This window comes from Gorilla gorilla, chromosome 16, assembly GCF_029281585.2.
Source record: "Gorilla gorilla gorilla isolate KB3781 chromosome 16, NHGRI_mGorGor1-v2.1_pri, whole genome shotgun sequence".
Taxonomy (NCBI): domain Eukaryota; kingdom Metazoa; phylum Chordata; class Mammalia; order Primates; family Hominidae; genus Gorilla; species Gorilla gorilla.
The window spans coordinates 53,412,382-53,427,533 of NC_073240.2; the positions used below are offsets into that span (position 1 = coordinate 53,412,382).

Sequence of the window (15,152 nt, forward strand, 5' to 3'; positions counted from 1 at the left end):
GGGAGTAATGAGAGATGGGTGAAAAAAAGACCCTATTTATTTTTTTGAGACAAAGTCTCACTCTGTCACCCAGGCTACAGTTTAGTTTGATCATAGCTCACCATAACCACAAACTACTGGGCTCAAACCATCTTCCCGCCTTGGCCTCCCAAACTGCTGGGATTACTGGTGTGAGCCTCCACACACAGTCCCTATCTACCTTTTTTAACCTCACCTTCCATCACTCCCTTTTATGCTCCCATCACACCTGCCAAACTCATTCTCTCCCAGGGCCACCACAAGATGCCCCACCCTCTGTATTCCACTAAATCACTAGAATTCCTCCTGTTTCCAGAACTCCCCTCATAGCAGGCCTTATAAAGACGTACCATGAAAAAATTTTGTGGTCAGAAAGTGATTCATACTTCATGCATTAGGAGAATATTCCAATTCTCTTAACATGCTTTCTGCTTTTCCAATCTTCAGATTTAACGGTGGTTCCCAAAAATTATAGCTAGTGACTCAAAAAACACTTGAACTTTTTAAAAAAATTGACCCAGCATCTTGCTCTGTAGCCCAGGCTGGAGTACAGTGGCACAATCATACCTCACTGCAGCCCTGAACTCCTGTACTCAAGGGATCCTCCCGCCTCAGCCTCCTGAGTAGCTGGGACCACAGGCATGCACCACCACACCTGGCTTTTTTTTTTTTTTTTGTAGCGACAGCATCTCACTAGGGTGCCCAGACTGATCTTGAACTCCTGGGCTCAAGTGATCCTCCTGCCTCACAAAGTGCTGGACTTAGAGGTGTGAGCCACAGTACCTGGCCTTGAACTCTTTTTTTTTTTTTTTTTGGAACTAACTTTTTTAAAACTGTATTTTAGCCAGGTGCAGTGGCTCACGCCTGTAATCCCAACACTTTGAGAGGCCGAGGCAGGCGGATCACAAGGTCAGGAATTTGAGACCAGCTTGACCAACATGGTGAAACCCCGTCTCTACTGAAAATACAAAAATTAGCTGGGTGTGGTGGCGTGTGCCTGTAATCCCAGCTTCTCAGGAGGCTGAGGCGGGAGAATCACTTGAACCCGGGAGGCGGAGGTTGCAGTGAGCCGAGATCACGCCACTGCACTCCAGCCTGGGCGACAGAGGGAGATTCAGTCTCAAAACAAACAAACAAAAAAACCCCAAAAAAACCCTGTATTTTAAAGGTTTAAATCTCACCATATATGAAAGTCTTTAAAAATATTATTTGGTAGAGTTTTAAAATCTTTGTAAAGTTCCTGAATATATCTGTTAAGTTTATTCAAAAATTAGATGTTTGTTGCTTTTGTGAAAGGCTTTTTTTTTTTTTTAATTTTTGGAAAGATGGTCTTTCTATGTTGCCAGGCTGGTTTTGAACTCCTGGCCTCAAGCAATCCTCCAACCTCGGCCTCCCAAAGTGCTGGGATTTCAGTCATGAGTCACTGCGCCTGGCCTACATTTTCTAACTTAATTTCTATTCTTATGGAGGAAAAATTTAACTTTACCTCTTCATCAGATTCTTCAGATTAAAAAATTAGGGTAAGAAACAATCAGATGATCTCTGTTTCAGCTTACATACATAATTCTTCATTACATCCATCTCATCTGATCCTATTACCCTCTTTCATGGCTTTTTATCATTGTTAGAAGAGCCTATGACATCTTATACTTTTCCTTCTTAGAATTTAGCACAAATAAAATTAAGTCATTATTTGAGCTTTATGAGAATTAAGACCAACTACTATTGCTTAGCACAGTGCTTGACATGAAGAGGTAGGCACTCAAATGGATGTTTAATGTTTCACTGTATTTTGTTTTCTTAGTTTCAGCTTATTTCTGGTTAAAGTGATAAAAGCTAATTGTTATCCTTCCCAGATAACTATTACTTTATTCTTCTCTTGGATTTCATATTTTAATTGCCAATTGTTTTTCTATCTTATCAATGTAATTCTCTTCAATGAGATAAGGAAACATTTGTTTAAAATTATTAGGCAATCACTAAATCTCTACATCAAGGGCAAAAATTGTCAAAAATAAAAAATAAAAGGAGAGAACACTTTGAGTTCTAATTTCTGTATTGATTACTAGAATTTCTAGGCCTCAACAGTCATTTAAAGGATTATAGATTGATCACAGCAACCTACTGAATGCTTATGTGAGCAACTGAGGGCAACTCAAGCTATACAAAGAAAACTAAATTCTAAGTAATTTGAAAGGCTAGAAGAGTAGAAAAAAGAACTATTTGATATTTATGTGTTAAAAACTGCCTGAGATTCAGCTCTTCTCCAGAGGCAATGGGAGAATAAAAGCTACTGTTGCTAACTTCTAGTAGGGGGCAGTCGTATGGAGAGAACACAGATAAGCCTAATTCATGGTAATGTGATAAATGAGGTCAGGCGCAGTGGCTCATGCCTGTAATCCCAGCACTCTGGGAGGCCGAGGCAGGCACATCACTTGATGTCAGGAGTTCGAGGCCAGCCTGGCGAACATGGTGAAACCCCATCTCTACCAAAAATACAAAAATTAGCTGGGCATGGAGGCACATGCTTGTAATCCCAGCTACTTGGGAGGCTGAGGCGGTAGGATTGCTTGAACCCGGGAGGCGGAGGCTGAAGTGAGCCAAGATCACGCTATGCCACTGCGCTCCAGCCTGGGCGACAAAGCAAGACTCCATCTCAAATAAATAAATAAATAAATAATTTTTAAAAAGATAAATAAAATAGGAGTAGATCAAGGTGCTATGGAAATATTTAGGAGGGAACTCAATCTTGGACATCAGAGAAAGCTCCCAGTGGGTATGACATTTAAAATGTATGACTTAGAACTAGTCAGTGTTATCGAGAAAACTTACTGGTTTCCTCAATTCATTTCTGTCTTACCTGCACTAATCCTATTCAATTTCATTTCTCTGTGCTCTGTGTAAACCATCAGACACAATTCATCATAGTCTCAGGGCCTGAAGACTCTCAAGTAGAAAATATTGTCCTTTTCACTATCCTTTGTGGGAATATTCCTGATTATATGGTGTTATCACTCCACACCTCATACAATAAGAACTCTGAGACAAAGATCTGAGAAAACATTGTAACAAAAGGAAACAAACTCCTGCCTCTCAAAACCAAATTCTAGATTTACCTATACTCTCATAAGAATATTCTGTGTTAAAAAGGCAACAATCCACTATCCCAGTGCTGTTTTTTTTCCCCCAGCTTCATCAATCCTACATAAATGGCACATGACTTTCCAAAATTATCCTTAAACTTAACCTAGTTTAGTCTTACATTTTTACCTCATGGGAAAATGGTTACAACATAGGCTGGTCTCCCAAAATACATTCTGTCCTTTCAACCTCCTTCTCCCAACCATATGAATGACCCCTACTTTTAGTACTCTCAACATGCTATTTCCCACTGAATGCGTCTATGTGTGAAATCTAAAACTCCTGGAGAAATAAAAAGTGGACGGAAGACAGGTCTTTTTAATTAAGAGGTGAGAAACTTGGGCACACACAGATCAGTTCTGCTTGATTCTCTTAAACAAAGATAGAACTGGGTGACATTCATAGCAGTGGACCTGTCATTTCTTGTGCAGAATGATTTCTGGAAGAGATTCCGGGTGGCAGTCTAAGGCCAAAGGAGGTGTCATTAGGTCTTCTCTAATCTCGGTCTACAACTCAGAGATGTGGCCTGTAGGTTCTGAAGACCTGAACACCGCATTCCAGCTGGTCCTTTTGTGCTAGGTTTTCTATTTGAAGCCCGTCTAGAACGTAGGAGTCCACAAAGGGATACTGGGTACTGTCCAGGGCAAACCCATCTACAAGGGTACTAATGTATGGAGCACATATGGGAACATTTTACCATATCCCTTGAAGTGGGGAAAAAAAACCATGTGACACTTTGCTTGCATACATACTCTGAAAGTTGCATCCAGTCTGTTTTAAGCCTCAATTTTTAAATATTAATGCTTTCATACTCTGACTATAAACAAATTATGTTAAAAAAAGTTCTTAACCTAAGGTAATTTATGATCCTCTTTGGTATTTTCCACAAAATTATGTGTACATAAATATAGATGTGTTTTTCCCCCTAGCAAGGGGGTTGATAGCATTCAGCACATTCTCAAAAGGGTCAGTAGAAGATGCTGATGTACAGCAATCATTCTTTTTCTACATGGATATTTTTGAGAGAAGCGATTTAAGGTAAGTATGCATTACTCAAAAACATATACACCAATGCAATGTAGTCAGTTAAAATTAGGATACCTATTTTTAAAAGGGTTCGCCTCCCCTTTTGTAAACTGTAAGTAGTCTCTGGGCCCAATGCAGAAGCTAATTGGTTAATATTACTGGACTCAATGACAGTGATAAAATGGAGTATACTTGGAAAATACTTTTGTTTTGTTTTACATTTGTGTGTTCTCTTTCATTAAGCTAACCTGCACCTTCCAGCAAATTGGAGGGCTAAATTAGTTTATGTAAAAAAAAAAAAAAATCACAAAAATTTTACCCTTGATCAAAATATGAAAAATAGAATGGAAACCAGATTAAACCTCTCTCCCAAAATAACATATGTCAGCTCAAAGCGATGAAAATACTGTGGTCAGTTGAAAGAAGCTGAAGTTTTGGGTACTTATGAAAATGACAAAAGAGCATTTTGGCTTTGAAGTTTGAGTTTTCACAAAACCATTAGATTTTTAGTCTTAAATTTTAATATTTCAAGACAATTACACTCGTATCTGTGATGATATTTAATTTCTGCCTTCCAGGCAGCTGGCTTGTCCCTTGTCATTAATATGGAAGGCAATTACAATGTCACCTTTAGCTCAGTTCTAGCTGAGGAATTCAAAAGAAAAGTCAGAATAAAGTTACTTCCCAGTAAATAAATCACCAAGGGATTTAGCAAGTCTAGTCAATCAGCTCAGCATTTGCAGGGGTCAGAGGGGTGGGGGAAATCTGGGGGTGTCAGCACACACGAGTGTACATACACACACAACAGAAACAAAATAACACTACAAGAATCAAACAGTATGAATACGTTATCAAAACACTACAAACAGAACAAATGTTTCTTTTGCCTTCTATGTCTCTTCTCATTTTACTCATTCTTTCCTTACCACTATTGACTATTATCTTTCTTCAGATATTTAGCCATGCACTTACCCATGAACCCTGTCTTCTTTTTCTGCCCCAATCCCCATATCTCCATGGCTTTCCAGTTAATGAAGTACCTTAGGAAACTGAGAAACCTAGAAGTGTATCTTAGGGAAAGGTCTAAAAAACTATGCTTAAAATTCTCAAAATACTGAGAAAACTCAACTTATTCACGTTTTTAACGTAGAATAACTTTAAAGAAGAGGAAAGTTATAATACAATCTCACATTTTATTATAATAACTAATTAATAAGTAGTAATGAATCTAAGTAGTTTTGCACATTCTTTCATTTAAATCCCACAATCATCCTAAAATCTCATGATACCGAGGGGGATACTAAGGCCCAGCAGGTGAAACTATGCCCAATATTACACAGCTAAATAATAAATTATACACGCAATCCACCCAAAATTGTTTTTCCTTTTTATTTATTGATATACCACAGTTGTATGTATTTTGGGGGGTACATGTGATATTTTAACACATGTATATGATGTGTAATGATCAAACCAGGGTAACTGGAATATCCGTCACCTCAAACATTTATATTTTCTTTGTGCTGGGAACATTACAATTCTTCTCTTCTAGGTATTTTGAAATATACAATAATTATTAACTATAATTTCCTATCATATTATTGAATGACAGAACGATTTCTTCTAACTATGTTTGTACCCACCACCCAAAATTTGAACCTCAAAAAACAAAACACCTTCAAAATATTAAGAAAACAGAAACCAACATAAATTTTAATGGTAAAAATTTAGCAATGTTAAAGAACAGGAATATACATAACTGATTCACACAGCATCCCTCTCTTATGACAGATGACAGGAAGCTTATAGCAAAATCTGAGGCCCAACCATGTATGAGCCTTAGGGGCTGATTACTTTTTATACTCTATCTTGACTACTTCCTCAAATTTATAATTTTACTGTCCCTGGGCTTATTATAAACCTTCTCTTCAAGTCCTATGATGTCCAGAAGTCTTTCAGTGAGTAAAACTGAGGAATCCAGTGAAGAAAGAACAGAAAGATATTTCCAGTTTCTCAATAGTCCTCATGCTGTCACTTTTATAACTGAGCCTCATCACAAAGGATTATATAATAGATTCAAGTAATACTGCAAACAATTATATTTTTAAAACTTAGGTCTTTGATTTTTTGATACTATAACATCTGAAGATTAAAAAAAATTTACTATATACTTGCAAAAGCAATACAGTTTATGCAAAAACACTGTCGATATGTGAAAATGCCTGACAAAAAGTTGTCAAGACCAAATTTTTGGCCCTGCTGACTATGAAAAGCAAATATTTCTTGGATTCAAACTATGAACAAGTAATGAAATTACGGCAAGGAAGAGTCAAGGAAAACATGCGTCATATGTCACTTAAGGGATACATATAGAAATCAAACATTTGTGATAATACCTGAAGTAGGAACGATTTAAAAAAAGATTTTCACAGAACACTTAGAGAAAAAGAAAAACTCAGATTGTTACCCCTTCCCAATCTGAGTTTTTAAGTTACATATTTTTTAAAGAACTGTAAACAGCATTATATATTATTGCCTGATTTCAAAATAATCAAAAACAATCTGTTTTACTTAAAACCAACTGTAGCAATCACTGCATCTAGTAAATACTAGCACTTCTATTTGCTATTCCTTATAAAGAGGCAAAAACAAAAAGGAAATCACTGTTTTTGAGAATTAAAGTATTTTTCCATAAGCACAAAACAATAGCCAATTTAAAGATCTGACATAGACAAAGACAATAAAAATTATATTGTCAAATAATAGACAAATCCAAAAAATTGAAATATGCTAGCAATGTTATTATAACTGACCAGATTATAAACCTCAACTACCCTGAAGTTCTGCTACTGAATAGGAACTTTCAGATGCTCCAGTATATAAAACATTTTTAGGTGCTAAGCCCAGCAATAATGTCTGGAATTCTGCCAATAATATTCCTCCTGAACACAATGGCAAAGCCTCTGTGTGACACTGCAGTACACTCAACTTTCTTACAATTTCATGTTCCCCCATCTTTTGCAGCATATGAATGAGAAATAGCCTTTCTCTTGGAGGCTCTATTAATTTTTATGAAATAAACCAACATAAAATGGGTAGCAAATCAATTTAAACAAAACTTTGGTTTTTATGGTTCTATAATTAGAAAATAAAATTAGTAATTCATAAGAGTTACAGCTAAAAAATGAAAATTGCTAGACTGACTTTCATGTGGTTAGTCATATTTAACAAACTTGAGTCCTCTCTGCCTGTGTCTGCCTCTCACTCCAAACTCCCTCTCATACCCCTACCCCTTCTACACACAGCTGCTCTTCTTGAAGTGAGTGCTTTATATTGTGGAGGCCACCAAGTCCAAATAATATAACTTTATTTTGCTATAATTTTTATAACTTCTATCAAATTCAAGTTTTTGGCTGCACCTTACAAACTTGAAAATCTAAGAAATGCCAGTCTTTTAAACTTCAGCCACATGTAGGTCTATGTAAAACATTTTTTTAATTTTTAAGGACTATTTTGTAAATTTTCACCAATTATTAGAAATCTTTTTAATACAAATGTTATATACATAGTATTGTTACAAAGATCAGCAAAGGACACAAAAGCATGGGATAATATTTTGAGTTCTCTTTAAAGAAAAGAAATATCTCTCCTTACCAGAAATGCTAACACTGTTAAGACTTTCTAATGACAGGTATTTTTTGAAAAGAACAACAACAAAACCCATCCTATTCCAAACTATATAGTTTGTAGAGATAACAAAGCCCTAATATTAACTCTGAGCTTATACTAACTTTACTCATCAGACACACATCACTGAGTGAACTAAAGGCCACTTAGCCATGTAAAACGAAAAAGCAAAGGAAAAGCTGGTTATTAGCTCAATACGGATCGTTCGTAAAATGGGCAATATGCTAATTAGTCTGCTCTGCTTTAATTAAAAGAATCATTAGCTAAATCACATATGTAAACTTTAATTTCACAGTATTTGAGAAAGATACAAAAAGACCTTTTGTTTATTAAAACACTTTAAAACTTTCCTATAATCTGTTGAACAGACCAATTTTTCCAGATCCTATATAAACAAATGGTAACCTATACTCTGTTCAATTATCACATATATTATATTAGTATAGTTTAATAAGATTTGACTATATTTGAAGTATTAACTAAGTCAGATATGCAATTATTACATTTAGGAGGCCTACTTCAATTTTAAAATACTAGTTTAACCTTGTATGTTGTCTTCAAAATCCTTTATCCTTCAGTTTTCTATATGGATGTTTAATAGAACACTACACTGACTTTGCGGTTGAATTATGATGCTTTATCTGAACTGCACAGAACTAGTCAATGGATTAAATAATTAAGAGATTGCACAATTTGAGGTACGATTTTCAGAAATGCTTTATAAAAAGATTTTGGCACACCAATTCCTTAAACTATGTCAAAAATCTCACTTAGTTAAATTCTGACAATCTTTGTCAAATTCAGAAACATGAATTCAATTAAAAATATGCAGCTTATTTAAAATACATTTGTCTTAACAGCTTTAATTTAAAAAATACCTCCTGCCCCCACATACAGTTAATGCTTCTGGCTAATGCACATTCTCTTCCCTGTATTCTCATTTCTATCACATTTTTTCCCCATTAAAGTGAGCACATTGTATTTGGTTTCTTTTCTTCCTACTCATTGTTCAGTTCAGCAATTTAATAATCTTTTCAGTACTGCCGTTCAAAGAAAACAGGCTATATGAAGCTAAAGAAAATTCTCTAAGTTCAATGGTTTTCAAAGTGAGATAATTTTCCTAGACCTATTTATTAAAAATCCATGCAAAGCAAGCACCACAGCCAACTGGTAAACAGCTACAGAAAATTGGAAGCTTAAAAATAAAGCCGTTAAAAAACACTTCACTACACACCTTCTCTGTGAAGCCCTTTGTTTCCACTGAAAACCATACTGGAATCCTTGTATAAAAGAAGTTGCCTTCTAGCTATCAATAGCTATACTATCAGTAACTGAGGGATCCAGATGTCTGCAGCGGTTAAAACAAATGTTCAGCGTTGGGTGCTGATCCCGCTTCCCTCCGTGTGAGGTTTTTCACAAAGGCAGCAGAGTAAGAGCGCACATAGCAACAGCACTCACAGCTGATTGGACAGAGGGTGTGCTCAACCTCCCCTGCTCGCTAGGTCCACTACAGCTTCCTGTCTACTTGGCAGCACTGTCATGTTTTCTTTGCTCGTCTTACAAACTCAGCTGTGTTTAGGCAACTTGAAAGGAAAGAACAGTAGACTGATAATGGCAAAGTATTCTAGCGTTTGCCCCTGAAATGTGTTTCTTCAGTTGCTTTTAAAACAGAGAAATTCGTAAGACAAAAATTTATTTCAGTTAGTGATGCACATGAACTGAAGACAAAGAAGGGTTGTGGAAGGAATCAGTTACTTCACATCTAAATTAAATCAGGTTCTACCAAATGAAACCCTCTGAAAACGTATAAATACAAAAATTTACAACAATCAGAATAAAGCATTGTCAACCTTCATATACCTGGAACTTTATATAAAGTATTTTACAACAAACTTCACAAATTCCTAGAAAAGCACAACCTGTTACATATTTAAAATGGGATAGGTCCTGAAATGGTCTCTCCTCAAATGCATGCAGTACCTTTTAAGAGGGCTAAAGAAACAGGTTACCAGACTGACTAGAAAAAGATTCAGAAAGGAAAAATTATCAGTTACTTAGTAATCTCTGACAATACAAGATTTAACTAGGTATTTGTGGTAAAATGTCTCTGGATACATAGAACAATGACGTTTAGCTTAAATTCATTTACTTTTTGTTATCATAAAATTACCCAGAGATATAAAAGTATAGACTTTTTTTCAGGTTTCAAGTACTGGGCTTCAGTTTACCAGTTCATACTGTCTCCACAAACTTTAACAGCAAAAATCCCTCCCCAGCTTACAAAGTTGTTTGGGAGAATCAATGAAGGTAGTAGGGGATGAACAGATGTGATGAATTATAAAAATTTCTCATTTTAGAAATATTTCCCCTGAACGTCACATCAACTAGGATGGTGGTTTTCAAACGTTTAAAGCAATGGAACTCTTTATTTGCATTCTTCCTATAAAATGCATTATCAGTGGTGGCTCTAGGATTTCCATACAGGAAAGGTTTGTGGGAGAAGGCTGAGGCCGCAGCAGAAGCATGCCGTTTATTACTCAGATCTTTGTTTATCTTGAGTGTCTTGGGGTTAGGGAGTGGAGTCTGATGGAAGTGTTGGAGTTACTAAAGTGCCCCACGAGCACTATGAGGCTATTTTTAAGTGAGAAGCCACAAATAGCATGCAATTTCATATCAGACCCAGAATCCACAAGATTTCTACCCCTGAAGAAGCTTCTAGGATTCCTGGAGTTCTATAGTACAGAAGAAATACAACCCGGAAGAGGCTTATTGCTTTAAAGAAATCTCATTAAAGAATCTGATCACCGGCTCCACATTTAGCCAGAGGGAGAGCTGCTAAGCCCCCTGAGAAATAACAAGAGGTGTTTGGAAACACAATAAGCCTGAGGTAGGTGACTCAGAGAAAGAATGGCATGGTAGAGACAGTAAGGAATTTGGAGGTAGGCCAACCTGTGTTCAAAACATGAATCTGCCATTTACTAACAGTGAGACCACATATAAGATTATTATACCATTATGAGCTTCAGTTTCCTCATCTGTACAACTTCCTAATCCAAGACTAGTCACAGGCCCACTGTACTTTTTCCTTAACACTTACTGCACAGAATGTAGAAAGACTGTTTACAAAATGACTGGTTTAATGACAGTCTCCTCCAACACACTGTAAGTGCTTAAAAGGTAGGTACTATGTCTACTTAATTGTTTACCTAGCACCATGCCCCATTTATATTTTATACAATATTTGATTTGATTTCACAATCATGGGAGGTGACTAGTGCAAGTAGAAAATCTTATTTGACCATCTTCATTGTTTAAATAAGGAAGTTAGATCTAAAATTTACAAGTCACAACTAGAAGTTAAAGGAAATCAAATTTAAAAATTTTTTGGATTAATAAATTTATATTTCAAAATTAACCTTTTCCTATCTCCTATAATATATAATCCCAGGGTTGTTTTGGAATAGTTCCTTTCAGTTATAATCCTTAAACTTTAAAATTAAAGGGTAGTGATATCATATATCTATAATATAAATCTATTGATGTCATATAAAAAGAGAATTTACAGAAAAAACATTAAATGTATTTAGTCACAACATGTAATTGTAAATGATAAAAGACACTCCAAATAGATGTGCCACCTTAAAAACTTAAATCCAACTGAGACAGAATTTTATTTAGTGAAATGCTCCCCTCTATGCTGCTAGTTTTCCAATAAATTTCAGAACAGCACTTCATACATTTTTGAAAAAAGTTTGCTTTCCCCCAGTTTGCTCATCTTGGTACACAAAACTAAATAATGAGTATGCTATAAAATGATGGCACATTATCTACTTTGTAAATCTCAAGACTACAAACTAAGAATCTGAATAACATGAAATTCTACACAAGGGTTAGTCCCAGATTCTCAGTTCTCAATCCCCAACCACAACAAACCTCCTTCCCCTGCTCCTCCGGAACCCACCTAGCATGGTCGTTAAGTATGTTCTCTAAATGGACAGTTCAGGAAACATACCATGCTCCTGTAGGGAAACAAATAGGATAGTAGATCTTTTACAAAAGTTTTAAAAACAAAACTATGTTTTCCAAATATAAAATGGGAAAATTTCAAATAACTATTCCAGATCATCTATGTTTTCTGTTAGCAGAAATAATTGAGATCTACCGATAGTAAGATACTTTAAGAGATAACATGCTATCTTTGAGACTTTCTAAACAAAAAAATTATTGCAGATAGAAAAAAAGAACCCTTCAAAGGTAATGTTTAAATGGCTACTACACATATACGCATATTAAATAATTACTAAATATATGTATCATATATATATATTAAATAGCCACTACCTACTGGCCCATGGGCCAGGCATGATGCTAATCTCTTTACGTACTCTTCTCTGATACTCAGGTAGTTGTTATCCCCACAGATTAAAACTGGCTTGTTACTTGCCCAAGTAATTAGAACCAAGTGGGTAAAGCCAGGATTCAAACTTAATGTCTTCCTAAATCTAATATGTGTGCTCTTAACCACTAGTATCCTTTCCCTAACAATTTCTTACATATGTTACTTACTATTTGCTGTAAGGCAAATATGGCATTACACAAAAATAAAGTTTAAATACAGAAATCTCATGTAAGCATTTCCCATGTATTAGTCATTCAATAACCACAACGACAGCCTCATTATACCTCAAAATTACCATTAATACACTGCTTGTAACATGGAAAAATAGGATTTGACTGCAAACAGATAGCTGTTTTATAGCTGTAGTGTGATCACAAAGACAACGATAAAAGGTTCAATCTTTAAAACTTCACTACTTCATGATCACAGATCACCTAATCCAGAGAAAGTGAAAGGAGGTTGAAAAGGACACTGAACTAGGGACCATCGATGTGGGTTCTGGCCCAAATCCTACCTCTGATCAGCTTTTTGATCTTAAGCACTTCTTTGAAATTCCTCATTCTTTGTCTGCAATGTTGGTATGTTGTAAGGATAAAATAGGACAGGATAAAATTATTTTCAAAGTAGCAATGTGCTACACATATAGGATATTTCTATTCCTAATAGTCTTTGAGGGATAGGGGATAATGTTCAGATGTGGTAGTGTAAACACGTTTGTACAAAATCCAACCTCATGATTGGAAAGACCCCTTAAAGCAGCAAGACATAATGGAGGAAAGCCACAAATTCAAGCTCTTTCCACTTATAGGATGTGTTACCAAATTATTTAACCTGTCTGAATCTATTTCTTTATTTGAAAAGTGGGAATAATCATTTCTCTAAGTGCTACAAACCACCTAGGTCAGTACTTGGCTCTTAATTTGAAGTTTCCTCTTTCCCTTTGCAGACATCAGGTCTACATGATGTGACCATATGTCTGCATACATACAAAAACACACACACAAATAACAGCAATACATTAGCATACATTAGTTGTATACTGTATTAATAACAATGGGAATGAGACAACTCTTGATCAAAGAAAGATTTCTGTGACGCTGATTTTTTTTTAAAGTTTTTAAATAATGTCACATCGAACAACACATTTAACAGCTGAATAATTTGTAATGAAGACTAAGCAATAGTTAAAATATAACATTATTAACAGTTGTGGAAAATAGAGAAATTTATCATATCATTAAACCAGTTTTTATTAAAAAACAAAATGTGATGTTAGGTCAGTTCAGGGATAAATTAAGCCATACATTATATTGACTTCCACTTACATGAGATTCCTAGCAATCATATTTGCTGCAATGATTACCCACTGACTTGCATTCATTATAACAAGGTACAAATAAACCAAATGGCCAAACAGCAACCCAAATATACTGTTTTAAGAGTTAAACACATTCTTAAAATTAAAATGCTAAAAAGTACCTAAGAGACTTAATTGGGACTCTCATATTTCAAAAGATTTTGGGTTATGATGACCTAGATTAGTTCCAGGAGCAGTAGCTTGTTTACCAAATCTAAGATCTTGGAAAGAAGAAAATGTTCTAGCCTGTTTTTTGGCATCATTCATACTACATTGTTTAAAATGAGCTAGAACGGGGGTTATTTATAAGCTAAGCTACTGGACAAACACTTCATCTAATAATATCTTGCATACACATAAGTCAGATTTAATAAGAATCAAGATCAGGTATTAAGAATTCACTTTTAATATCCTATATACTTTGTCTTTGTAAATTAGTATCACCACTATTACATAAAATGTGTGCAGAGGTGCATATGGGTTTTTCTTTATCCATACTTCTTTTAAAGATATATTCTGGGATGTTGTTAATCTCCTGCTATTACAAAGAATGCTATGTTTGATTCAATCTGAAATTGAAAACCAATCACACATTTTTTACTATAATAAAATAACATTTTATGAAAAGTTTTTCCATGAAGATAATGGATCCCATATTTACTTGTCCCTTTGACAATTGCAACTTTGTGAAATAATATTTTGTAGATGAAGAAACTGAATCATAAAAATTAAGGTAGCCGGTGGGTTACCCTGTAAGAATCATCCACTCTAGGTTTAATTCCAAGTGCTGTTTTTTTTCCACAATTACCTATCACTGATACATGTCATTATTTTTGTTAATAGAGACAAACAGTCATACAAATGACTGATTCTGCAGTTTAAATCCTGGAGAATGTTAACAGAAATCTGGTAGAGTGACACACTTGTATGTGTATTTAGCCAATCTTGTATAGGTGTAAGGAGACTCAATCATTAAGTCCCCAAAGCTTTAATACTGTTTGCTTTGCATTTAACATTTTTTAAAATTTGCTTATTTGAAACTGTTTTACATTGGTTTGCTTCCAAGTGATATGACTAAACTCTTTTGGCTACCTCAAACTCTAGCATGTCTAAAACTGAATTAGTTTTCCTCTGAATAAGAGTCACCATTATTATCAGTGGCATCCTCCCAATTCCCTAAGCTAACAAACTTCGCAGAGAACATACTCATTGACTGTGTGTTTAGTAAGTGCCTGGCACAACCACTACACTCAGGTTATGTCATTCTAATAAAGTTATAAAATGGTGTAAAATACTATTACTATCCCAGTTTTAATCAATAAAATGGAAACTCAGAAAAGTCAGCAACTTAAGCTTACACAGAGAAGGTAACAAAATCAAATCTTGAACACTTTTTAGTTCTAAGTGCTAAAACAATCTGTAGAATTAATGTGCTGTAAAATTAATATAAAGAGTTGAGACTATAATTTTCTTTTCAAATAAAGTAGAAAAAAGAAAAAATCAGTCATCATTGCTTATAGCAAG

The 15,152-nt window shown here is 35.1% G+C and overlaps 1 protein-coding gene across 9 annotated transcripts in view; it reads right to left on the reverse strand.

The window, feature by feature from the left end:
• ATOSA (atos homolog A) overlaps window positions 1–15,152 on the reverse strand; it is a 98,015-nt gene that overhangs the window by 61,120 nt on the left and 21,743 nt on the right. Inside the window, exon 1 of one of the 9 annotated variants that reach the window (XR_008671795.2) lies at window positions 9,107–11,807. The exons of 6 other annotated variants lie outside the window; for them this stretch is intronic. Coding sequence is in view for 2 of the 3 variants with exons in the window: in XM_031002328.3 (XP_030858188.2) it covers window positions 9,107–9,143 (37 nt within the window). In the remaining variant the exon portion in view is untranslated. Of the gene's footprint in view, window positions 1–9,106; window positions 11,808–11,833; window positions 12,007–15,152 lie in introns of those variants that run through there. 2 more of the 9 variants (XM_055363043.2, XM_031002328.3) reach the window with 2 other exon arrangements.